The sequence below is a fragment of the Zeugodacus cucurbitae genome, chromosome 6 (genome assembly GCF_028554725.1).
Source record: "Zeugodacus cucurbitae isolate PBARC_wt_2022May chromosome 6, idZeuCucr1.2, whole genome shotgun sequence".
Classification (NCBI taxonomy): domain Eukaryota; kingdom Metazoa; phylum Arthropoda; class Insecta; order Diptera; family Tephritidae; genus Zeugodacus; species Zeugodacus cucurbitae.
In genome coordinates, this window is record NC_071671.1 from 44409131 (window position 1) to 44436830 (window position 27700).

Genomic DNA, 27700 nt, shown 5'->3' on the forward strand with positions numbered 1-27700 from the left:
TCCTTTGTAAGGTCCCCTCTCTCGAAAAAATTGTGTTTTATCAGTCTCACATCGTGCTCAATAAGGTCACAGGTGTTTGAGGGAAAAATTTACGAAAAATTAATCAACTTTCACACTTTAGCTGTGTTGAAGGTCACATACGATTGAAAAATGTGAAAAAAAAGTAAAATAATTCGGAACTATGTAGAAGATTACTATTCTAGTTAATATGTATATAATATTTTGCATTTTAGTAATATTAAATCGGCTTTTGTACTCACTTGGTCTCATCTTTGGGGCATGGTATGAATTTGATGCATTCTCTTTTTTGAAAATTTGTCTCAATCCAGCTGCGAGGTGTATGCTACTCGTACGTAATATGCCATTATTCAGTGTGGAGGCGATTTCATTGAAAAACATTTAGTTGTCAATGGTAACAAAGACGGTCAAAAAGAGAAGTGGCAAAAAAACAAAAAGATTAGCGGATAACAGTTTTATAATATTTTTATTTGTTTTGCTAGAATATATAATTTTTTTTACACTACGTTCAGAAAGTTTAAAAACGTTTAAATAAATCTAAATTATTGTTATTATTGTTGTTTAGTATTGTACAATTACCAACAACATTGAAATGGAAGAACAATAGATAAATATATATTTTCATTTGTATGTATGTTTATAGATAAAAACAACAATAATAATAATAGACAAACACAAAACAAACAACATAAAGACACTAAAAACAAAACAAAAACAAAAAGAAAAGAAAACAACAGATAGTAAAGTAGTGAGAGACAGTGTCGGAGAGTCACAAGAGCGCGACAAAAAGATAGTAAAATTGAAAAGTAAACAATTTTTATTTGAAACAATTTTGAAATAGAGACAAAATAAGAGTTGGAAATTGCAAAATCTATGTTTGTGGTTTGGGTTGCTAAAAAATTATGAAAATCTCAGTAAAATAATATTTTCTGCGTACAAATTTATAACTTTTGCCAATCATGTGCGAGAAAGTGCTTTGAAACAAGGTTATTAATTGTTGGAGTTAAACATAATGCATTACATTTAGGTCAGCGAAAGCGTAACAAGTGTGACTTCACTTAAAATTAGTGGCACATTTAATTATTTTCACGAATATTGTTCAAATAAAATTTAAAAGTTTAAACTTTTACATTCGGCAGCGAGTTTCACACAAAAAAAAAAAATGTAAATTAAAAAAATTAATATTAAGCGTCTATCACAATTAATTATTTACTTTTTTACATGAAGTTATTTATCATAAAATATCATGCGCCTTCACTTACTAAAATCGTAATTCAAATGGATCCGGGTAATCTATATATTCTAAGTGCTATAATGATTATAACTTAGTGCCAGATAACTTCTAAAATTTTGGAAATATTTGTGACTTCTTTAATCTTAAGAGGAGGTGAAATGAATGACAACTAACTAATGCAGTCTGATCATCATGCAAAGTTTAATTTAATTTTATTTTATTTTTTTTTATTTTATTTTTTTTTTATTTTTTCTTATTTTATTTTATTTTATTTTATTTTGTTTTATTTTATTTTATTTTTTTATTTTATTTTTTTCTTATTTTATTTTGTTTTGTTTTATTTAATTTTATTGTATTTTATTTTCTTTTATTTTTTTTATATTATTTTATTTTATTTTTTATTTTATTTTATTTTATTTTATTTTTTATTTTATTCTATTTTATTTTATTTTATTTTATTTTTTTTATTTTTTCTTTTTTTCTATTTTGTTTTGTTTTTTTTATTTTATTGTATTTTATTTTCTTTTATTTTTTTTATTTTATTTTATTTTATTTTAATATATTTTATTTTATTTTATTTTAATATATTTTATTGTATTTTATTTTATTTTATTTTATTTTATTTTCTTTTATTTTTTTTTTTAATTTATTTTATTTTCTTTTATTTTATTTTATTTTATTTTATTTTATTTTATTTTATTTTCTTTTTTTATTTTTTTTTCTTATTTTATTTTATTTTATTTTAAATTATTTTATTTTATTTTAATTTATTTTATTTTATTTTTTATTTTTTTTTCTTATTTTATTTTAATTTATTTTATCTTATTTTATTTTATTTTTGATCAACAGAGAACCCCAGAAGGTGTTCTTTAAAGCCCAGAAGTGGTTCTCGGCATTATTTGAAAAAACACTAAACATACCGAGCTCAACAAGAAGATGACACAAATGCATAAGAAAAATCAACTGAAAGAATGAAATATTTATATATTTTCTTTTGCACCTACAATCATTTATCCCCAACCCACACTGTTTCAATTTGCTTTAAACGAAAACAAATACAAATATTTACACTTTTCTCCGCTCACTTTGTACTTTCATTAGTATCCTTTTCGTATTTATTTTGTCCAATCTGTGTGTGTGTTTTAAAATGTATTAGTATGAGAGCGCGCCAGTGTGCGTTGCTCGCTTTTAACGGTAAATGGCTGTGCATTGAAGTGAGGAATAATTTTATAACACGCTGAAAAAAAGTAAAGCGCAAAAAGGACATTGCTTGCAAAAAATTGAAGACTTAAATGTGTTTTGCTGCTCGGCAGACATAAAAGCGGCGAGAGTGTTCCATAAAAAATGGTTGTGGAAGTGCATAAAAAGTTGGATAAAGAAACTTTTTTTTTCTACATACAGTATATAGAGCGTTTTATACCCCGGAACACAGCTTAATTGCTTTTTCATTATTTACAGCCCATAAATAGGCAATTTATTTGCAAAGTCGACGCGGCCAATGATGCTTTATTGTTTTTTTTAATGTTGCAGTTTTATTTCTTGTTCAAATTAGATAATTAATTGGGCAAATAAAAAACAAAATACCTTTATTTACACTTTTAACGAGTGTCGCTCTCATTACTAATTTGTTGAATTGTTTAGAACAATCCAAATGTGTCAACAATTAGTAGCGCTTAGTCGCAAATGTAATATTTAGTAAACATTTTAGTATGACTCAACCTATCGGTCCAGTACCCAGAAAAAAAGTCGATTTTGTCGTATAGTGTATTTTGACAGAGACAAAACTGCATTAATATGCATCTGGGAAATATCACCTCTTCATCATTCCCTAAAAATATGTCATATCTAGGTCTATGAAACTGGAAGTTGTTTATTTTCATTTAAGGTCATTCTTTCAATTCTAATGGATTAAATTTACTAATTTTCATAATTTAATCTTTAAAGGAGTTGAAATTACTGACAACAACCGAATGCAGTCATCATACAAATATTAATTCAATTCAATTCTCAATTCAAGTTTATTTCCATTTAGGATCAACCTTTCCAATATTCTTCCTCGAAACCTTTAGAGTTAGATACAGCAATAAATGTAATCAGTTGTCAGAAAATTATTATTAGAAATCATACAAATCATGAATGTTCTGATACATGTAGTTAAATGTCCACAATATTAGAACACCCTAAGAGAGGACTGAGAAAAACACCACTTGTGGATGAATGAGCATGCTTAGCGTAAGAGCTAATGCTTTGCACATTAAGCTGAGATATAGTTATCATTCACACCATGAGACACAGTTGGTTAGAGGTTATAGAACCCGGTACCATTATTCGTTATTAAATATCCTTCCAACATGAATAATATAACAATACCTGATAAAATACGGAGTATTTACAGACCATTCCTTTATCTAATTACCGTATTCGGTGAAAAAAACAATAGAAATATTGCATGATAAGGCTTGATCCCTCGAATTTTCATTCGAAGCTTCGAAGCCGCCTAATTGGAACTTGAAAATGATAAAACAAAGCAACGTGGTTTCTTGATGTCTAAAGTAACCTCAATATTATGAGTTATAAACGCTCCTTTTGGATACATAATTTTCTTGGACCAAACCCAAATCGGCCTTCCTTCCTCGTTCTTTGAATGAACAACTAGAAAGGTAATTTCAACTTGGCAGCGTCGCGCTCAGAGAGAACTCTTTGTTGGAGATACTTTTTATTGAAATTTAGGGAAAGTAGAAGTGGCATAAGTGGTTGTATAACATAGTCTGAGACGGATGTCTGTTAAAGCCTGTGTGGTCAAAGGACTTTAATACCAAACATTATATTAGGCTCATATAACAAGTCGTCTAATATGTGCCGGTATTGGAGCGCCACTTTCAATTAGTAGGTCTCTGTTTATAAACGTATATACGTTTTCAGCTATTTGAGTACATGTGCAGCTTTCTATTAAATATACTAATTAAATACAAAACACTCATAAAAAACAGCGCAGAAGAACTGCGCCCATCTATCTGCAGTCCCATCTTGGCCACTGCAATTAGCGACTAATGACATATAAAAACTTCGCTACAAAACAGCAACAGCGAAAGTGCCATCCTCCGCTGAGATTTACTCGAGGTAATCTGCATACTTGCCATACAGCAGCGTTGCACCGGGCGGCAGTTGCAAGAAACGACCAAGCAGCTGAGGCAGAAAAACTTTTAAAGAGACAACCCAAAAGCACAACTCAATCAAGAAGTGACATTATACTCGTACACTGGATATCACGGGGAAAAGATAAGTAGACGCAATGCAACTCGGCAAGCATTGCAACAACAACCAAGCAGCAGGCAGACAAGTGAGTGAAAACACAAACATTGACTGAGTGGTAATTGAGAAATTGTGAGAAAAGCAAAAAGATAAAAAACGCCGCTTTTTGCTGGAGCACCTCGCTGCATGGCTTGGGTTGTGTACAACAACACGCTATCAACGAATTATAATTACATTCTCGGTGAACACTTTGAGCCGAGCCGAGCTGGCAAATTGGCAATCGATGGACCACACACACTGATTGAGGGTGACACAAGAGATGTTGGAGGAGGTTCCACACAGCTACAATGCTACATACCTCGTTCGGCTTGTCTCGCATATCGGCCACTTTCAGCAAATCACGCACGTTCAGTATGAGCACACGCGTGAGCGTTGACGAGACGGACGAACGTTTGCGTGCATAATTCCGTCGTCGTATGCCGCGAAAGGATTCGTTTTTACCGATTGTGACATCATTGATATCGCACGATTCAAAGGACACCGACTGTGCGGCGTCTGGGGAAAGGTAGTTTCTGGACGGAGGAGCTGTTGTTGGCGGTGGAGTGGCTGCACGTTGCGGTGCTGAACTGTAACGACGTACGGTAGAGAAATCTTTCGAGACGCGACGCAAATATTTCTGCGCGGCGCGCGGTGAGTCCACGATAACCATAGCGACGGTGACGACCCTCGTGCGAGTGGTTTTATTGCTGGCGGTTGTGCTCGGCAAATCATACGACTTTTGCACTTAGTTCACGATTTCTCATTAGCAATTTTAATATTTCGATTACACGACCGCTTTGCGGGCCACTTGTTGCTCAGCTGAGCGCTGATTTGTGTTACTCTCGCGGCGATTGGTCCGCTTTAACGGTATTTTGTTTGCAAATATGTGCGAAAGACTGTCGTCTTAGACTTCCATTACACTTATTCTACTTGCCACACACTCACTTTCATTTGCTTTCATTTATGAAAGTTTTTAATTAAATTCACAACACTTTGCACTTAATTGCGAGCGCGTCTGTTGTGGCTGTATAGTGAATATAACGGTACGCAGAAAACAGTTATGTTTCTGCCATATACTTTTACTTAGCATCAGCCACAATCTACGAGTCGAACGTCCACGCTGCGGTTAGGCAGTAAACTGCTCGGTCGAGTTGGTTGGTCCGTTGTCGCCATCACCTAAGCCCTAAGCGACTTGACTTGACAGTTTGTTCGCAGTAGACTGTTGGACGTTTAGACAGATAGATGACTGGGCGTATATATGTACGAGTATATTTATGTGTGTACACAGATGGATCTATTAGTAAGTATTTGCTTTATAAATATATAACTGTAAATATACACAAAACACTGATATCTGGTAACCATGCGGACAGAACTTTAAGTCTTGTAAGTAAACTAGTTCAGAACTGTTCGCTTCGAGACTATTACTTTAACTTTAACGCTTGTAATTATTTGTCTAGTACAGCGGTTCGGTCGCTTGGTCTGTCCTTATTATTCAAGTCAATAACAGTTTTGTACGCTTAAAAGCAAGCTTAAGAGAGCTCTTTTAGTTTTTAAAAGGCTTTATCTGACCGTCTACATATGTGAATGTCTACTGATAATTTAGTCTTCAGATCGTCATAAATTTAGTCTTCAGAGCTTAAAAAGCTCCCTTTTTGAAAACAGCAAGGTGGGATCTGAACATATACCGTTCAACTATCAACATGTGACCAACTTAAATGATTACATCAGTTCATATCAGAATCACCCTCTAGAAAAGCTAACCCAAATAAGTTTTCGGAAACAACTTCCTCTACTAAACATATCCAGTAACAGAAATAATTAAATAAATTTAGTCTTCAGAGCTTAAAAAGCTCGCTTTTTGAAAACAGCAAGTTGGGATCTGAACATATACCATTCAACTATCAACATGTGACCAACTTAAATGATTACATCAGTTCATCTCCGAATCACCCTCTAGAAAAGCTAACACAAATAAGCTTTCGAAAACAACTTCCTCTACTGAACATATCCACTACCATAAATGGAACATTTTGAAGCAATATCCACTCTATTCCATTCTAAAATAACTAGTCTCGCATTAGTTTTAGAATGTTTTGTGTTGCTGTAGGGTTTGCCTCACATACATAGTACATAAATATCACAAGTATTTATGGATGCATACCGACGAAGTACGGAAGCTGCTCGGTGTTACAGAGAATGCTGTTTTTATTTACCATTTTTGTTGTTTATTTATTTAGATTAGCAAAACGAGTTATAATAGACGGTACAGGGTTGCCAACTTCACTACACAATTGTTGTTTCAGAAATCTTTGAATCTTTTATTTATAGATGTACACTCAATGAGAGTAACGAAGAGGAAATAAACCGATTTTGATGTTGTGAAATTTTTAATTTGAAGCTTTTTTTAATTTATACAATATAGTACCTTTAACGAAATTATATTTTTTATATAAATTAAAGCAACATTTAACTAACTATTTGACTAAGTTTAAGACCACGTTTAAGAGCTTTGCTAAGCCTTTAGAACTACAGATGCGAGCTGTTGATCAAAACTTATAAAATAAGTAGCCTACTTTTCACACCAATTGCTTCATAATATAAGGAGAAGAATAAATTTTTTTTAAATTAAAGAACTATTAACTGGCTGAGCTTTTGAAGCTTTTTATAGACGCGAGAATATTTTGAGTAATTTTGGCATTATAATTATACTATACTAATTCTGTAGCAGCATATATGAAAACTCCATACTAGTACCGTGTAATTTAAATATAATTTTTTGAAATTTAACTTAGAACTTATCTTTATCTTTTTAGACCAAAATTATCTCGCAAAATTTTTTTTTTTTTATTTTTAATCTCCTTTGAGTTTTCACCTAAGAAATTAGTAAGCTTTTACTTTTGCAAATTTTCAGTTGAGCTTTTATGAAAGCTTATGCATTTTTGTTTGAATTTTATTTTTAACCGTATTAAATTTCGACTAATTTAATAAAAATAACTCATTTTTATCTAATCTCAATTTCAATTTGGCTTTATTTCAGCGGTGACGTGTAAGTAAACATAATTATAAATAAAAGTCTCGCGATGTCCAAAACTTTCCGTCGAAATTCCCACAAGGTTAGCAGCTCTAACGGGCAGTGAAGTGAGTGCGTCGATGCGCTGCCGCGGTTTTAATCAGCTCCAGCTCCAGTAGCTAGACAAGCTACAACGTCTGTGGGTGCAGACGTCAGCGCGGTAAACTTAGTGCACACATTATAAATAACAAAAAAAAAAAAAAAAAGAAACAACAACACAAACATTGTAAAATGCTGTGCGGGAGGACGTTGAACGGGATGTGAGTGTGTCTGTATGTGTCTTTGTGTGCATAGCTGATAATCACACTGAGCAAACATTTTCCTGACGTTGTCTAAAATTGACAATCCGCTTATCGCGCTGTTATGCCATCAAATCGGTAGCCCTGCACGCCAACAACAACACACACACAGAGTAAACATACAATTGCCATGAACCCCCTTCCAACCGAGCGACAGCCAGATGCACGCGAACACGTGCGCCCTTTGACTGCACTTTTCGCTGAGACTGTGAGACTGTGCGAAGCTGGCGCGTCGACGATGTCTAAATTGAGTTGATGCTTGTTGTTCGGCAGCAGCAATATGCAGCGTGTGTCTGTCCGACTGAGAAGACAGCGAGTGCATCGCTTAATGCCACACGCTGCAGGCAGTGTGTGCGTTTCGCATTTATCGGCGAGTAGCACGCGCGTGACAGCAACAGATGAGCGAGTATGTGAAGTGGAATGAAAAGTTATAAATTGCATTTGAAGGAACATCGCTTGCACGCACAAACAAACACATACGCGCATACATAGTAAATATGCATGTCCGCTTCCGCCCCGTTCAAAGCAATAAATAACATGACACATCCGCTGCGGCAGCAACAAGACACGCTCGCTTCTTCTCATAGTCACAGCCACAGCCACATATCCGCGTCCGCATCCGCAGTGGCTGCCGCACGCACACAACACATTGCTGTCGTTCATTGTCTCTGCTGCCACTCGAAGCGGTTCATATGTGGAAGTTGCAAGTGCGCGCAATGCAATTAAATACTTAACTAGGTATGTGTTGTTGTTGCTGCTAAAGCATCCTTGTAATTTTGGGCAACTACGCTACTCGCATCAAGTGCTGCGAAACGCCTTGGGGATCCCTTGCGCTGCGCTGCCTTGTGTTGCTATGCAAGCTCTTAAGCGCTTATTAACTGTGTTGGCAGTGCCGAAAGTGTCAATCGCTTGCTTGCGGGCGACATAAGTAATTGGTAAAGCAATTTGCGTAATTGCTGGGGTTTACGTGAAGTTTCTGTTACTGGGGTATTCTTAGATAGCTGCGGGGGTTCGCGCTGTTGACCTAAATCTAAAACTTTGTTTGGAATTTTATGTAGCGAACATAGCTACAACTTGTGATCTTAGTAGAAAAGTGTGGAGCTTTATTGGTTATACTTCATCTGAGTCTCAATACACACTGCTGTTAGAATTAACATCGACACGTCCTTTCTTCATTTTTCTAAAACATAAGAACTCTCTGCGTGCTTGACGTCTATTATAAAGAGAGGATACTGGAGACGAAAGCATCTGACGCCACAGAAAAATGTTCAGATTGAATTGATCACAAGATTTGACAGCTTTTGAATGGACATCAGCTTTATTAACACGGAATGAAAATCTCTGCAGGAATGCTTTGTAATCTAGCTCATCTATGAAAGCTGCGTTATATGCAAATTTTGCTAGGCTCAAGTCAACACTATGAGTCACTTAGCTAATATGTATATGCTAAGTATGGTCTGCTTATAAGTACATACCGCTCAAGATAGTATTGTATGGGTAGTGTTATAATATAAAAGAACTCTTAAGTAACATAATTCGGTGTATATCTAAGTACAAATTAAAATGAGATGATATAGAGAATGAGTTAGAAAGAGAAAGATGAAGAGGGATAAAGTACAATCCTACTTTAATGTATTTAAGCTTGATTAATTCAAAAGCGATGTACTTAACATCAAGTGGTCATTAAGACATCATTAGGCTTAGTCCCAAATAAAGATCTTGAATCAACACGGTCTACTTTCTAGGTTTTATCTACCCTTTCCAATTTCTTTTAAAATTGAAACACTGACAGCCTTGAAAAATTTCTTTTTTTTTGATGTGCACGAAGAGCTTAGTGGAGAACTTACGCCTTAACTCGGGAAATAATTATTTTGTGATATGGTTCCCAATATTTAAATAGATAGGTTTGGAAAAAGCTTTAATATTTTAGATTGACCTTAAACAAGTATTCCTAAATTTTCTACTCCCCGTCCATCTGTTGAAACATTTATTTAAATTAGGTTACCAAATAGTAGCACAGCCTGTATATTCTCTAGTTAAAGTGAACATTTTCTGTCTCTGAATCAGAACAAACAGAATTGTGGTGGAATATTTGGAAACTAAAAATAGATTGAACTAATCTATAATACGAAGGAGAGATTAAAACGAATAAGATAAATGCCTCACTAGTTAAAAATACTATGCCTCCATAAAAAATTATCCATGTTGAACGACTTTCGAAAAAGTAATTTGAAAATAACACTTTAAGTCAGGTAAATTAGTATTTTCCACGCCTACCAAAGTGAGCTAAACTGTTGTGACACACACTAAGAAACATCATTTAACATTTCACACATGTTTGTGGAAGCACATGTAGTCAGACTTTAAATGGCTAATGAGCATTTAATTCAGAACGCGCTTTGAAGGCGGAACACAGGGCGTATACGCAACTGCACTTAACTCAATGAATTAAACGCGAAGGTACGAGCAATTTAGATAAGAAAAAAATGAAAAAGTAAGCCAAGAAGAAAGGAAATCAACAGTTAGATTGTGTGGTGCAACAGTAATTGCCGAGTGCAGATGGTAAGTGCAAGCGGTAAACAACTGTTAGCAGATGAAGGAGGGCAGAAATAATATAGAAAAAGTTAAAAAAAACTAAGTGTAATAGATAAAATGAATTAAATGAGCATACTCAAATGCTTAAATTTCAAAAAAGGGAAAGAGCTAGATAATCTATTTTTAAATAAGCATGGGGTGGTGGAGCAAGGATATCGCAGTACTTTAGTTAATATACACTCTTGTTCAAGTGAGAAGCAGATTGGCAAACCACTTCCTTGAATCATTCTCCAAAAAATAATCACATGACAGCGAAGAAGAGGCTTAAGAATAGAACTGCAGAATTAACCACAATTAACCACAAATGGCGCACAAAGAACACGCAATGCGGTGCAAGTGAAATGAATTCAATTATTTATAGACACATATGAGCATGTGTATGTATAAGTATTTCTACAATTCACTTAATTAAAGGGCTCAAACTGGAAAAAAAAGGCAAACGAAGCAATTAATTAAGGTCGATTAATTAGATAGTTGATTTGGGTGGTTGTAGAGAAATACTCACTGTATGTTAAAGGAGAACATAATAATTGTGTGCACTTCAGACAGTTATACCGTTACTATTTCTATGAAAATCTACAATTAGACTTAAAATTAAGTCATTAAAAAAATTAAATTTGTATGTATTATTTAATAAGCTTTAAGTGCTCTGCGATAAACTAGTGTGAACTATCTGTTTAAGAGGCAGTAATGGCGCTCTATTTATCCCTACGAAACACACTTAACTCTCAGGCAGTTTCTCTTGAGATTTTCATACGGTTAGTTAGGTTAAATAACAGATTCCAAAAGCTTCCACTTCAACTGCTAAGGATCTAAGGTCAGTTTTTTATGTTGTCTGGAACTTCTATGTATACATCAGAATGATCTCAAATACCGTTGAGGCGATTTGAGTCAATATATTTTTCATGAACCGGCTAAAATAGATTTGGTCTAGTTCGCCAGGTTCGCTGAATATATTGCTACCGAGATGTTTCAACTTCAGACTCTAAAAAGCTGGGGAGGGAAAGAGAAAATATCTAGTTTTCCCCCTCGTCTTTCTCCATACAATTTTATCACGGAACGAATATTATTAGTATGACATGCGATAAGGTGAGTCTATAGAACATTGTGTGAACAAAACTGAAGGTCATACTCAGTAGACTGTGTACTACATCTGCAAATATAATATAGAGATCATCGTCATAATGATCAACTGATTTGAAAATATTTTCGGATTGTTAAGTATAAAACTGCGGGTTAAAAAATAAGATTTCCACAGATTTAAAAAAAATTAATTTTAAATGGCAAAGGTTGCCACACGAAATCTTTTAAGAAAGATTATGGATCGAAATATTATTGCAGAAGATTCTCGGCTGTTTAAAGATGTTAGCTCCTATCATTTAAATATATGTAAAAGAAATCTTTCATGGAAAATATCTGGACAAGAACAATTTATTACATGAAAAAGCACAATATTGTCGATAAAGTGTTCAATATAATAGGATTGCCACTTGTTTAGTAAATCTAAAAAACTTATTCAAAGTAAATATTAATAAAACATGGATACCAAACTGTGGTTGAACAACTGTACCACTAAAGAAATCTTACAAAATTAACAAGGTTGCCAACTTGTTATCGAATTATTGCAATTTAGGAATTAAACACAGAATTTGCACTAGTTGAGATTTCATTTAGAGTAAACAGTAGCTGCCATCGATTGGTCACTTCTCTGCTCGCTATCTTTGGGCGCTGCTCGCCTGTCAAAAATTTCACATGTGAAAGCAACAACAAAGATATCTAGTTGAATTCGTGCTGGAGAGTATGCGAATACCTCATTAAAATTTCAATAGTCGCTTGCTGAGTGCTACCAAGTTTTGTTTTACTCATTTTAGAACCATTTTACTAATTGTGAACGGCTCAAAGAACAAATTACTGTCAAAATAATAAAAATTGTTATACACAAATTTGAAATTGAAAAGGGCAGGCGAAGATAAATCGTTAGTATATTTGTAGTGAATTTATTGAATAAAAAACTTTAATACAAATTAAATTTGTTGCAGAAAACGTTAGACATAGACGGTGGTTGAAGAGTTCAGTGCGACCAAGTATATACAATTCGTTTCAGTGCTGCCAGTTTGTATGGAAATTTGGAAAGTTGGTTCGATTGGCTTGTCTATAGCAGTTAGGCAATCGATGACAGCTAGTATATAGATCTCAAACTAAAGCGGAAAACATTTGTAAATATTTTTTGGAGAGGTGGCACCCCTGTGTGAAAAAAACGCAATAAAATAAATTTAATATTACAAAAATTTTATGAAATTAATTTTTCAATTAATTTTTTAATTTAAATAAATTTTTTAATCACTTTTCATCACCAGTTTATATCTACGCATTTTAAAATTACGTAATATATTATTTGAAGAAAAAAAACAAGATCTGGAATACGCTGTATATCAACTATTAATAGCAGAGTAATTATATTTTTTTAAAAACGCATAAATTATATGCGAACATGAATCATGTTTATTTTGAGTTTTTCAACAAATTGTATATTTTGATTTAAGGCTGGCAGATTGAAAAGGTCAACAGTGACTAGCACACGAAGCACTTCTGTCTTCGTCTGCTCAAACACTTCACTTTACTTTACTATCTGTGGCATATTTGCGTACACAAATCAAATATTCTTAAGGAATTTTGTACATTATTTGTGTTGTTGTGGTTTGTTAATGGTTTTGGCGGTTTTGCTACTTTTTCTTGTTGTTTTAATTGTTGTTTGAATTTAAACATTAAACACTTAATAACAATGAAACACTAAAAAACACCAATCAAATAGCAATAACAAATCAAAAGATTATTGTTGTTGTTGTTTAATTATTGGGTAAGGAGAACATGTAAACAAACATTTAACATTAAACAAACAAACGTAGGCGCATAATCAGCGCACACACACACAGACGCATATATAATCATATGAGAGTGTGTGTGTTTGCGCTGTAGAACGCACACTTGTTAAAAAACGCTACACATATATACAAACATAAGCAAAATTGGCGTGAACTCAATTGAAGTGCGCATAAAGAAATAGCAAAAATATAAGTTTCCAATCAATTTATTGCACAAAACAATAATTACAAAATACATATATACAAAATTATATTTATTAAACAAATAAACAAAAGTTATATAAACAAAACGAAACAATTAGCAAACTAATTTTTTATGGCGATTACAGATTGATTTGATTTAGTGAATTTTTTTCGAAAAAGAAAATAAAAAACAATAATATTTAATTTAAAAAATTTTCAAAGAAAATGTAATAAATAAATAAAATGTATAATTCTTCAAAAATGTTTTTTCAAAACTCTTTTCGAAAAAAATATGTTTTTTTTATGATTGAATTTTTTTAAAAACTAAAAATAAATAAAAAAGAATTTAGATATTATTGTTTTCTTACGAAAAAATATTTTTTTTTTCAAACTGTTTTAAAAAAAAAAAATGTTTTTTTTTTTCAATTAAAATTTGTTCAAAGAAAAGTAAATAAACAAAAAAATATTTAATTATTCTTATAATTTCTTCAATTATTTATCTCAAACTGTTTTCGAAAAAAAAATTAAATACTTAAAATTTTTTCGAAATACAAAAATATTTAATTCAATTTCATGTTTTTTATTATTCTTTTCAAAACTGTTTTCGAAAATATGATATTTTTTAACAATTAAAATTAAAAACACACATAAATAAAACATATTTAATTTTTTTTCAAAAATTTAATAATATATGAATATTTAATTCTCTTGTATGTAATAAAATATTTAATTATTATTTTTATTCAAAAATATTATTTTTCCAAATTTTTTTAAATTGTTTTTCTTTAAATTCTGCAATTCTTTTTCTCAAAAATTTTATTTTGCTAAATTTGTTTTCGAAAAAAAAGATTTTAATAATTTCTGCAAAATATAAAAATATTTAATTCTCTTTTACATTTTTTTTAATTAATTTATTTTTCAAAACTGCTTTCAAAAAAAAAGTATTCAATTTGTTTTCAAAGAAAATGAAAATAAAATAAAAAATTATTTTCTTCAAATTATTTTTTTAATTATTAAAATAAAAATAAAAAACTAATCAACTAAAACAAACTAAAATCCAATAAAAACTACTTACATAAATTTCCAAAAAATAATAAAAATATAAAGTAAAAAAATAATTAATTTAATATCATTAGCTTACCCTGGGCACGGTTATGTTTATCAGCCCCCAACAGATTTTTTTCAGGCCCCATGGTATCTTTGGGTTTTTGGTTTTGGTATTTGTATTTTACAGACAATTCAGTGTTTTTTTTGTTGTTGTGTTTGGAATAAATCGCAAAATTTTTGTGTGTGGTTTGTTTTTTGGTAACAATTTCATTGAGTGGTTTGCAATTGCGTTGTTTTTGTTGTAAAATGCAATTTACCGTTATTTATTGTGTGCAATTTTTTTCAAATTTTTTCAATTTAAATTTTTTGCGTGCAATGCAATTTAAAGTAAAAACAAACAAAATTTGCAATTGAAAATTGTAAAATTTTTCACATTTCACGTTGTTGTTGTAGTTGCATTGATTGCATTGATGACGGTGATGTTGGTGACGAGCATGGTGTTGTTGATGAGGATGACGATTGATTTGACAAATATGCATTTCGAATATTTATTATTTGCGAAAATTTCAAGTTACATACAGGGTGTACAATTTTGGTGTTTTACAAATTTTGTTTTCAAATTTTTCGATTTTTTTGTGATTTTTTGCGATTTTTTGTTGGACAAGAAATGAAATGAGAAAAATATGGAAATTAAAAAAACGAGTTAATTTTTTTTTAGAAAATTCAAGTGCAATTGCAGTTAAAGAATTTTGAAATACATAATTTGGTTGTTTGTGTGAAAAATAACGGTTAAAAATAGCAGGAAGAAATTGAAATGAAATGCGTAAGGAAATAACGGAAGAGTTACCAAAAACCAATGGAAATTAAGTGGAAGGAAGAATGGCAAGTGTAGATATATGTATATTAATACCGTTATCAATATATATTTAAAAAGTAAAATACGAAAGAAGGTTAGCGCATAATTTCAATGGACAGCACAAGGTTTTGTGTACGTTTCGGTGTGTTGGTGTGTAGTAGTAGTAGAAAGTTGAGAAAATCGTTGAAATAAAAGATAGCGCAAATTGTTGGAAAAAGAGTTGTTTGAAAAGAGAAGTAAATAAAAAATAAAAGTTAGTCTTAAAATATCGCTTGTAAAAGATTTGCTTAGCTTTTACTAAATCGTAGTAAATAGTGGCGCATTATTTGGTAAGTGAGTGCCAAAAGAACACTCGCTAAAGTATGAAAATGCAACAACTCGCCTATTTTGTACGAACTTACTTATATAAATTTGACAGCTGATATTTTACCAGTGTTCAATTAAATAATTTTGAGAAAAAAAATAGCCGAGTTGCGCGTTCTTTTGGCACTCGCTTTGTAAAAAATATGCATAATACTACATATAAATATAAAATTAAATAAAGGGTGTATAACTACTTGGGACACACTTCTGTTGGACGGGGGCACTTTGCACCTAATAATTAAAGGGCAGTCTTTAGCAATTTATCAAAATAAATACAATTTGTTTGCATTTCATAACTGTTATGTGAGTCTGTTTTTGTGTTGCCGTTGGAAATTTTGTGTTGTAAAAATGCTAAAATTTGTGTACCAACTACTTGCTGTTGTTGTGGGTCCTTGTTAAGAAGCAACTATTTTTCATATACTTTCTTTGTTTTTATATTTTGTAATTGTGTGCGTGTTTGACTAACACCAGACCGCTTTTATTGAATCCGCAATGTTTGTAAGCTACTACCGTTAAGTGGTTAGTAGAAAAGCGCAAAAAAATGTGTAAAGCTTCAAAATTTACAATGAATTTCTGATTGGGTGGTTGCTATATTAATACGGCTATGAGCCAAATTGCATAAATATTTTACAAATAAAATATAAATATTGTACAATATAAATTGAATACAGACAATAATTTTATATTTTATTACATAATTTAAGCCAACATGAATACCAGATTTGTATATACATATACTACATAAATTTCTGTGAATAATTGTCAAAACAACTTAACTCAATTTAGCAGTTTTATTCCATCGAGCGCTAAATAACATTATTCTCACATAATCTTCAAGTAATTAACTGTGCAAATCTGTTATTAAGCTATTTTTGCTTCGAAAACTTGATTTTAAATTTTGTATTGATCTATGAAAGATCAAATTAGTGCACTTGAAGCAAAACTTGTTAAACTCAATTAAATTGTTTTTAAAAAATTTATATACAGTGGAACTTCCCTAACTCGAATCACCATAATCCACAAAGAAAACTTCGAATAAGAGGGACTTCCATGTTACGGAAAGTAATTTGTATGAATTTTGACTTCTATTGCCAATTCAAGAGTTCGTGTTATGGAGAACGTCGAGTTATTTTAAGTTAAGTTAAGCTGTATATATATTAATATTTACTAAAATATAATTTAAATAAATATTTTCTTTACAATAAACGCTTACTTTTCATAGCACTACAACTACTTTAGGATATGGATACATATTTACAATTTTCATATTATAATTATTTTTACATTATTTTCATAAATTATTAATTACATTATTTATAAATATAATAATATTTGAATAATTTTAAATTATTTAATAATAAAACCATTTTATTATATACCCCAGAAGCATATTTTACATATATTTAGTCCATAACCTCCTTTGATTGGTCAAACATTTATGGAGTGGCGAAACGAACAAGCACTTAACATAGTAAATATATTAACAACATCAAATTTAGTTGCCCAAAAATGCTGAATACAGCTCACTTATTCCTGCTTAATAAGAACTGAAGACGAAACTAAAATATTTTCTGAACACATTGATTTCGAACAAGAGGCGACTCATAGTTGACAAAAGTGGTCTGTGAGCTGACATTTTAAGCTTATGAAAATATAATTAGGACATAAAGGTATACAAGGTAATGAACTTGCGGACCAACTGGCAAGGAAGACCGCGGCTATCACGCCGGCATGGCCAGAGCCCTTCATCGCAGTTGGTCGGCATGTTCTTGGTAGCCGATTACAAGAAGATGAATTGGCAAGCAGCAGTCGCTTCTGGCTGCTTATGCAGGCACTTCGCCAATCCAAACTGTTTCTTGGAGGATACAATCTGAAAAAATTCAAACAGTTCATTCTGATCTCCAGGAATAAACTAAGGCAACTGGTGACACTCTATACCGGCCACTTCAGACTAAGGTGTCATCTGCACAAACTGGAAATCTACTCGTCGTAACTTTGCCGATTCTGTGATTTGGTAGCGGAGACACCAGATCACTTACACCTGGACTGCCCGGCGATTGTGAAGAGCAGGGGTCAGACAATTGTGGCTCTGTATCCTCTAAGGGGTAGTATCGCATCCATAAGCCCTGGAACACTGCTATGGTATCTTAACCTGACGGGGTTAGAAGGATAACTGTGTTAACTGGAGAGGGCACAATAGACCTTAGGTCGCTGTGCAATCCTCAATATGTAATCTAATCTAATCTAATATCATCAGAGCCACTCACTTCACTGTAGTCCAAATTATAGACGTTAAAAGAGAAGCCGGAAACCTTCTTCTTCTTTATTTGTATTTATTGTAAGTTATGTGGACTAAAAGGATTGTAAGTTATCCTCTAATTCAAAGAAAAAGTGAATAAACTTTTCTAACCAACAACTCAACTCACTTAAAGAACACTCATCGAGAAAACAAGTAAATAATTAGAACATAACCACCAAATTAGTGGTAACGCAAAGAAAATAAAGTGAATTGAGTTGTAAAAGTTTTGAAGAGCACTTCCATTTGATGGACTATTGACTAAATCAACTCGAAACTAATGTAAGCGCTTGCACGTCGAGTGACTAACTGTATTTACACACTCTTTCGCATTTACGAGCATATCACCATCAAATTAGATTAACCGCTTAGCCACTAACCGCCAGGATGATGTAGTGATTTTTACCAGACCAAGCGGAATGAGAAATGAAAACACAGAACAATTAAGCCAGCAGACGAGAGAGGAAATGTAGGTGTATTCCTGTGTGTCATGTAACGCGCAGAAAAAATGCAGTGAATCACGCAGCAATTAATTTTGCGCTTTTCTTTTTCACACGTTTTTTATTTAATTTTTCCCTGCAGCTGCGTGTGTGCAAACTGCTGCCAATATTAATACTTTGAAAAACTTTGTTGAAGTGAAAAAAGTCCATTCGTACAGTTGCATATTCGAAAGTGAGTTTCCAAGTGCACTTCAATACTTGAAGTGGCAAGAAATTTCTCTTTTGGTTAGGAACTAGTACAATTCTGGCAGACTTGCAACAGTTCTTAGTGGCCTGAACAAATGAAAGTTGCTTAATAAGTCATAAATGTTTCCAATGTAGCAGCTTTCGACTAGCGAAGCTTTAGAGAGTCGCGAAACGAACAAACCGTGTCAGCTTTTAAATAAATTGGGCACATCTGCGGTGAAAGCTTGCGCTAATAAGCACTCCAAAACATACGTTCGGGCTCTCGTACTTATGACTCAAGCATCATTTTCAACAAACTCTCATATATGTATGTGACCAAGTATCCCAAGCTCCCTTCATTATTTCAACTCTAAAAAAAAAAAGTCAATTCAATTGCTTTCTCATCTCCAATACCTCAAAAGCTTTGTTCGGCACCATTCCTCAAGTTACTTCACATCACAAATACGCACTTCATTGTGAACAATTTTTATTAAAAATCAATCAAATTAAGTTGTCTGCCCCAGTGGAGAATTATGTTGAGCTGTCAAGTCATTACGTAATTGGAATGACATTCTACACTTGAGCTTGGGAAATTCTGAGAAACATTGAAGCAGCTGCATTGAATTCTGCGAATAACGCGTAAATCTACGAGTTAATGGAAAGCCAACATGTGCGTGGAGAAGTATTTCACACGATAAATATTAATGGAAAATATGAAATCATAATAATAATAAAAATAATAATAATAATAATAATAACATTGAAGTGAAAATTAAATTTCAATCATGCACCGTTCATTACAACTGAATTATTGTTTTTATGGAAAGCTTTAAGTGCAGCTTACCTATTTATGCATAAAAAAGGAAAAAGGTATAAGCGGTGCTGGTTGAATGGGTAGAGAATGAAAAGTTTTAGAAGGACATGTGTTGAGAGTTATGAAATTATATATTATAGCTGTACAGAAAAGCTTATTAGTCTTCTGAGGGTCCTTCCATCCAGTCAATCGATTATTGGATAATTTTCGATTGTATCTAATCGGAACAGACATATGAGTCCCACATCTCAAGGAGTAAGAATATATCAGTATCTAACAAGTCAGTACTAGATCGAAAACGTTAGATGTATGTATACCAATTATATAATGATTTTATATTGGATTATTTCATTAGACCACTTTTAGTATATAATTCAATTCGAAATTATATGTCGTATTTTTTGAACTAGTCGAGAAACATCGGATTGGTCAGAAAAAGAAAAAAATACGTCAGTAAAACAAAAGTTCTAAAATATAAATGAAATATACAGCTATGTATCGAGTGAACTAGTATAAGATGGTACAGTGATCCCCGCTTAAAGGCCTGTTATATGTAAGCCACAAATACAAAATTGTTTGCAATTGAGTATTGTCAAAAGCAAAACATATACATGCATAGTTGTGTAAATTGTATCCAAAACTTCGAAGAAATTATTGGTTATTAACGTTTTCTCAAGTGTAGCTTAACTGCTTTGGTTGAAGAAACACTTTTTTTCATTCAGGACGATCCTAATTATCTACTACCTCTTCTTGACACTACCTGCCGTTTTGAATTACTATCACTCTGACTAGAATAATAAATGCAAAAAGTCAGAGCAGAAGGTAAAGCTAAGACGTTTTCTCCATAAAATAATTCACTGGCTGCGTAATAGAATCCGATTTTCTGTGTAAATGCAACGTTTTCCAGGAGAAACACAAAATAATTGTATTTGTGTCATATATACTTCATCATAGAATGCATCTAATTATAATGAGAATTTTCGTGGGAAAATTTTGATTCAGTTCATCGAGATGGGAAAAAGGAAAGTCTATAAGTTAAAATGTCAAATGTCGGAGAAAACTTTCTAATCACAAATTTAGTTAAAAAAACGATATTAAAGTTTATCAATAATTAGTTAATATCAATAATTATTAAAATTATCGGTTACAAATAATTATCGATAACATATATAATCGATTTTAAAAAAGTATCCTATACAAATAACCACCATAATCATTGCAATTATTTATATGTCGATAAGGTTTATCGATAACAAAGAACCACCATAATTATTTTATTTATCGATCTTTTTTAAAAGCTTTTGATTTGATATTTTCAGCTTTCTGGAAAATACTTGAAAAGTTGTAGTACAGTAGAATAACAATACTACAATAATTTGCTGTCATATAAATCTGTAGACACGGAAAGCATAATTAAATTGCAAATAAGCCAGCAGAATTATCCACTTCCACTTCATAGCAATAATGACAATTTATCTGATTTGCTCGAGTATTTTTATTTTGCCAACAGCATGAGTGCTGTGTCAATAAGATTAAAATGTGTTGTGTAAATCTGTCGACTTGTTCTCAATGCAAAAACAGCTACACCTCAACACATGTGTGTTGCATGTATGTGTAACGGTGCATATCCGACGCCCTTCAATGGGCCGTAATTTAAACAACCATTGTATGGACTCAATGAAGCTGAACATATGCGAAGTGCAGCGGTGCGTATATATGTATGTGGGTGTGTGTGTTCGAACGCACACAGACATAATTAATTTATTTATCACATAAATGCAGAGATTTTCCCTTCGCATTTAAATCAAGTTGAAATTTCATTGTGAAAAATTGTGAAATATTTTGTGGCGCATGACTGTGGAAGTGGCGAAAAAGTGGGAGTATGTATATGTAAATATTGAATGTAAATGCCTGTATATTTATGTACATATCATTCTAAGCATGCTCATTAAATATAAAAAAATTATCTGTATTTATATTAAGCTTTATTAACCCCCCATTCTACACTCTTGACTACTCAAACATGCTTCATGTTCAATATCAACTACTTATGTACCTACTTTCATTAAATCGAGAGTATTTATATTACTTCCACCTCAGTGTATTTAAACTGTCTTGCTGTTTATCTATGGATTTTCATGCTTCACAAAATTCCTAACAGCAAATTAATCACACGAAGAAAGTCTGCGTAAACACAAACAAATTGCCACGCGGTTATTAAATATTACTTTCGACTTATTTTTGAAAGAAACTTTTCAATGCAAATATTTACTTATTGAAAAGACTTTGGCTTTGAGATAAATGCGTAAAGTTTGTGCTTATAAATGCGTGTAGCTGTCTATCAATATATCTGAAAATTAACATAATTAGAAAATATTCAGTCACAAGAAAAGAAGATCCACCTCCACAATAAACACACCCCACCAAAAATAAGCTTGCATTAGTATTTTACTACCGACAAACAATCGAGTGATGAATATTTAATTTTATACCAATTCGTTTGTTCTCCGTTTCTCTTCTACTCTGTGTGGGATCATAAACAACCTACTATTCCGATTCAAAAGGAAATCCAGCCAAACAAAGCCTTATTAATACATGTATACTAACCATTTTATTCTTAAATGTTGCAGTCTTTCTAAAAGGAAACAAGCTTGTGCTCATAAACGAGAACTTAACCAGCAATTTTCTATGAAAAGTGTTCTATCTTTCAAAAACAAGCTTTGAAGAAAACATAATTAAGCAAACTTTATTTAAAACCAATTTAAAACCAAATCAGTGGAAGACTACTACCGTTTTAGTACCCGAATTCATCTTCCGACTTTAGACACTTTTCAACACAATATTTTTTTTATCGGAAATTTAATATTTGATAAATGGAAAAATTTGACAAATTGATAGTATAAAAAAGTATCGATTACTTTGTCAAATTAGATTTTTAATATTCCTGATTATTCATTGATTTAATATCATTTAATAAAATATGTTAAAAATGTATCGATAACTTCCAAATTATTTATCAACAAAACAATTTGTGGAACTAAATTGAAGGCAAGAAAAACTTTATACCAGGCATTGTGCAATTATTCGATAAATGTTGAACATGAATAAATGGTGACAATTAATTGTTATCAATACTTTTCGAGTTATCGATATATTCAGTAGTAAAAATTCTTGATTATCCATAGATTTGTAAACTAATTTAAAAAGCGGCGTGAAAAGTTATCGATATATTTCAAAATATTCATCGATAATAATATTTAATTTTATTTTACTCGAAATTATTAATTATCGTATTAAATATGATTAAGATCTTTACAATGTTGTAAGACTTTTATCGATAAAAACTAATAACTTTGTTTGTTTTGGATTTCATAAATTCAGAATGAAGCATGTGTATTGTGATTACATGATGATATGCCACAATTCAAAAATATATATCGATAAAAAATAATCGATATTTCGATAATAGTAATAAAAATTGGTTTCATATTATTAAATATATAATATAAACAATCACACAACATTTCAGTTGTTTACATGCTTTTATAACTCAGATATACGTATTCGATAGGTGTTTATCGATATTTATTGACTTCTTGATAACTTTTTCTATAATAGAAAAGTGCTTCACAGTCTTGAAAACAAGTACGAAATCATTTTTAGTTGTTACTATGCTCTATCTATTTTTCCCCTACAAAAGCCTACACACATTACCGTTAAGTGCTTAAAAGTCCATGCAATGTCAACATTCAATGCCGATTAAATGGTTAATTAAATCGTAAGAGATGCGTGAACAAAAAACAATCCCCACAAATCTGCCGTCCACAATTAGTGCGCAAAACATTAATTGCAATTGCATTGCCATGTCCGAGCGATAATAGGCGAGCGTCGCTGTTCATTGTAAGCAACGCCTTCATTACTATTCATTTGGAGGCGTATAAATATTAAATTTACGCGCTACACCAGCTTCAGCTCGCTTGACACTGCGCGCTGGCAGCGCACTGTTCGACCGCATAATTGTGGTAATTAAGTTTACGATTTGATTTAATTTGTGCTACATGGCGTATACGCAACCAAATTACCGAATACTCAGTGAGTGAGTGAGTGCGGTTGAGTTAGACGGCGAGCGCGTGAGCTTGCCAATCAAACCACAAACATAGTTGCATAGTGTATAAATTTGCTCGATGCATTTGTGGCATGTATGTGACAGAATGTGGGTGTGACCAAAGGGGGCAGCACAAATTGTGAGAGCCTCGTGCCAAAGCTTGTTTTGCGGTAGCCCAAACCGCTGAGAAGAGTTTGCAGGATGGTTTAATTGGTTGACAAGCTAAAGCGATTTCAAAAAATATTTGCATTTGCGATCAACACTGATTCTGACTCGAAATGAAGTAGTTTAGGAGTAGACCACGTGCCAAGCTCTGGCATCTGCGTGGTCATCTACATGCAAATATACGAAATTCGCTTTGCAAACAAACTACCGACTTTTTGTGAACACAAATGAGTGAGAAGGAGAGAGGAAGAGAGAGGTCGAGATGAGTAAAATATAAATGCATAAAATTTCGCGATTTCGTCGAAAAAGGGAGCTGGTAATGCAACCAGCGTTGCAAATTAAATTTCAGTGAAAGCAAATTAGTGAGACAAAATTTTCGGATTTTCCCGTTATATGCATATATACATATACAAATATGTATATTGCAGCAAGTTTTAAGTCCAGAGAAAATTAATTAGTGCTGACTTTAGACAAATAGTGTTTTGCTGCTTACTTTCATTGTTAACCGTCGGATATTGTAAGAGGTAGCAGTTTGTTGACTAATTAATTTTAGTTGTATTGAGAGGATTTACATATGTTAATTGTTGAAGGTTCTCACCTGTGCATTTACTCTCACAATTAAATGCATTTATATAGAGAATTTGCTTGAATTAGTAAAAAAGTGAGGTTATGAACAGTTTTTTAACCTTTTTTTGTGGTTTGGTTAGGTTAAGAGAGAAGATTTGTTATAAAATATTAAGGTAAAAAAAATAAAATAAATTAAAAGTCACAACATTTGAGTGCAATAATTGGTAATCTGGTGTTTTAAAACTGGTTATATCTAAAATCAGTGGTTCACCCAAGAAATAGTATGTAAAAATTATTATGATAACCTGTACTTGAGAGTGGAATTCCGAACATCCACTACTGCTATTTCCGAGACCGATATCAACATTAAAATAGCCATCTAGATCCTACTAGTAGAAGAGTATTCTTACCCATCTCTATCCCAACTGCGTTTCTTTACCCATTTTAAAATTCGAGATTTCGGTCCAGAATTTCAGTAATATTGAAAATCATATAAAAAGAATAATAATGAAACTATTTCCACCAATCTCTCACGGATACAAATATTTGTAATTTTTTTTTTTTCGAAAAACCTACGAATATTTATAACTGCGAAATGTCAAAGGTCAGCCTGTAAATTGTAAGTTGTTATTGATAGTGTGATCCGAACATACGTTTTAAACACTCCCTTAGTTAAATGTTGAGAGCTGCCAGCAGCAGGTATCATGTTTTTTTATAAAAATTAACACCAAAGTTGCAATATGAAGCTAGTAAAAGTTTTAAATACTTTTTCCAAACAGTTTTGGGCTCAACTCCCACCGAATTAGTCCAAAACCTCTTTGACTAATAATGCACAAAAACGTATCTTGCTCTAACCCAAACCAAGAGAGCATGCGCTTTTGTCTCGTTTTGGTCGATGAGTATTGTCACATAAGAAGCTAAGGGATGTTGTCGTATCAGACAAGAAAATAGGTTTTGGCTAATCAGGTGTGGGTTGAGCCTTAGTATCAAAATTAGCAAAGTTGCCATTTTAATCAAATTTCTATACAGGTTTCATATGTTTTATATCTATAAGTATAGGTGTGTTGAACAAAGTATCTTACTTAATAGCCCTTTCGCACAGCTAAATAAATTGAATACATTAAGGTTATAATTGAGAAATCAGTTTTTGTCTTCGCACAGCCGGTTACTCGATTAACGATCAGCTGTTATAAATACCTTTGGAATGTTTTGCAGAGTTGCATTCCAGTTTCAATCCGATTAAAAATAATGCAGAAAATTTTGATTTTTATTTTACAGTAAATCGAGCTAAATCAGCGCTGTATTCGATTGATTGATCAATAAACTCCTGTGTGCAAAGTCTATATAATAATTTAGTTGTGTACTATTAGCAAGTAGGGCATTTTCTTAATTAAGCATTTTCCTATTAGACTTGAAAGGGTTTGCCGCTCCCTAGATTTCTAAATGGATATTCAATACTAGTTATTAATTAAATATTCAACATTTATGTTTTCTAAATAAACATACTATCAACGAACGCAATTATTTTGATGTACAAAAAGTTGCCGCCACGCTTGAAATAAAAAAATATGAAGAAACTCATTGAGTGTAAATGTTAACGTAAACGTGGGCTCACAATTTTGTAAATATGCAAAAATATTTTTTTTTTTTTGTTTTTAATTTATATGTAAATAAAGTTTTAGCTAAAAATAATAATAAAAAAGTTCCATCTACAACCACAAAAATTAAATAAAATAATAAAATATTTACCAAAAAAAAATTAACGATTTAATTATTTCGAATAAACATCACCTGAAGTGATTTGCATAATCCCATTCATCATCAACTGCCGCTGTGGCAGTGACAGTGGCACACAATCGCCCACATAGAATTTACCCTCAAATTGCATAACAAATCAATTAACGTTGATTTTGTTAGAGCTGCACGCAATGACCACATAATTTAATGGGAAAACACATATACCAATTATACTATTATATAATGTATATGTAAACAAAAATATATTCATTAAACCGGTATAATGTTTACCTACTACCTACGAACACACACAAAAATAATAAAAAACACAAAAATTTCGATTGAAACTAATTTATTAAATAAACAAAATTTATGAACAGTGGATTTTCATTACAAACACACACACCCACGCACGGACTGGCAGACAGATTTTTGTGACCAACCAACAACAACAACATGTGTTGGCGTAATTTAAAATCAATACAGCCACTACACTACAATCCTGCGAAAATATAGGTCATTGCATAATTTACAAATAAATTATTGCAAACGCACACACACGCACACACCTACAGGAAAGTGTATGTGTGTATGTATTTATAAGCGGCAGCTGCAGCAAAATATTGTTGCAGCAATGAAAGGTTTGTAAACACCACGAACAGCAGCCGCACGAGAGGCAACAACAACAAATACGCACACATACATGTCGACAAATAACACTAGCGGTTGTTTGCTTAGCTGCCAGCCGCCGTTAACAGTGTGCCGAACACGTAAACAGTCACTCACACAGATACATACAGTCATAAAGTCACTCACACACCGGCGCACATCGGCACCACCAACACCAAAGTGCAACTATGAGAGTTGCCATGAAACTGGTTGCAGCATTCCACGCTATGACAACAACCAGCCACCACAGCCACACGCAAGCACAACAACAACACACGTATATACATAGCGAAACTTCGCAAGTAATTTACAAACGAATAATATTTATGGCTTCTGGAGCAACAAAAATTTTTATATTAAAAGCGCTATGAAGATAACAACAACAATGAAAACAAAAAGCGCAAATTAGAATTTACACCAACATAAATCAATAAAATAAATCACCAACACAGATAGTTGCACCCTTTTTTCGGGTAACGGATTAAAGCAAATCTGGTTTTCTCGTAGGACTCTGAAGAGGAATAAACGAATTTATTTCGTCTATTCGGCCTAGGTTAATCTAAATTTTGGTAGCGACCTCCACAATGGGATCCAACTTGAACAATTGAAACACCGATCGTTTATGAAACCAAAAACTCTCAGATATGGATGAAGAGACTCTCCAGTAAGTCTACATAAACTTCGCCATATTACTGTTATGTTCCAAACAGTCCAGTGTCAAATCCAGCATAGGCTTCAGATTTTTGGCGAACCACTTAACTATGAGATAACTATGGTACATCGTTAGTTCACTATGGGCTTGACATGAGACCTACTTACACCAACAACCTCGACAGAACTG

The 27700-nt window shown here is 32.4% G+C and overlaps 1 protein-coding gene across 15 annotated transcripts in view; it reads right to left on the reverse strand.

Moving 5' to 3' along the window:
* Positions 1–27700, reverse strand: part of LOC105209807 (transient receptor potential cation channel trpm) — a 217511-nt gene that overhangs the window by 89296 nt on the left and 100515 nt on the right. For 8 of the 15 annotated variants that reach the window (XM_054233947.1, XM_054233946.1, XM_054233945.1 and 5 more), the window contains one exon: positions 261–343. In XM_054233947.1, the coding sequence (XP_054089922.1) occupies positions 261–343 (83 nt within the window). Of the gene's footprint in view, positions 1–260; positions 344–4862; positions 5988–14716; positions 14774–27700 lie in introns of those variants that run through there. The other 7 variants (XM_054233938.1, XM_054233937.1, XM_054233940.1 and 4 more) reach the window with 5 other exon arrangements.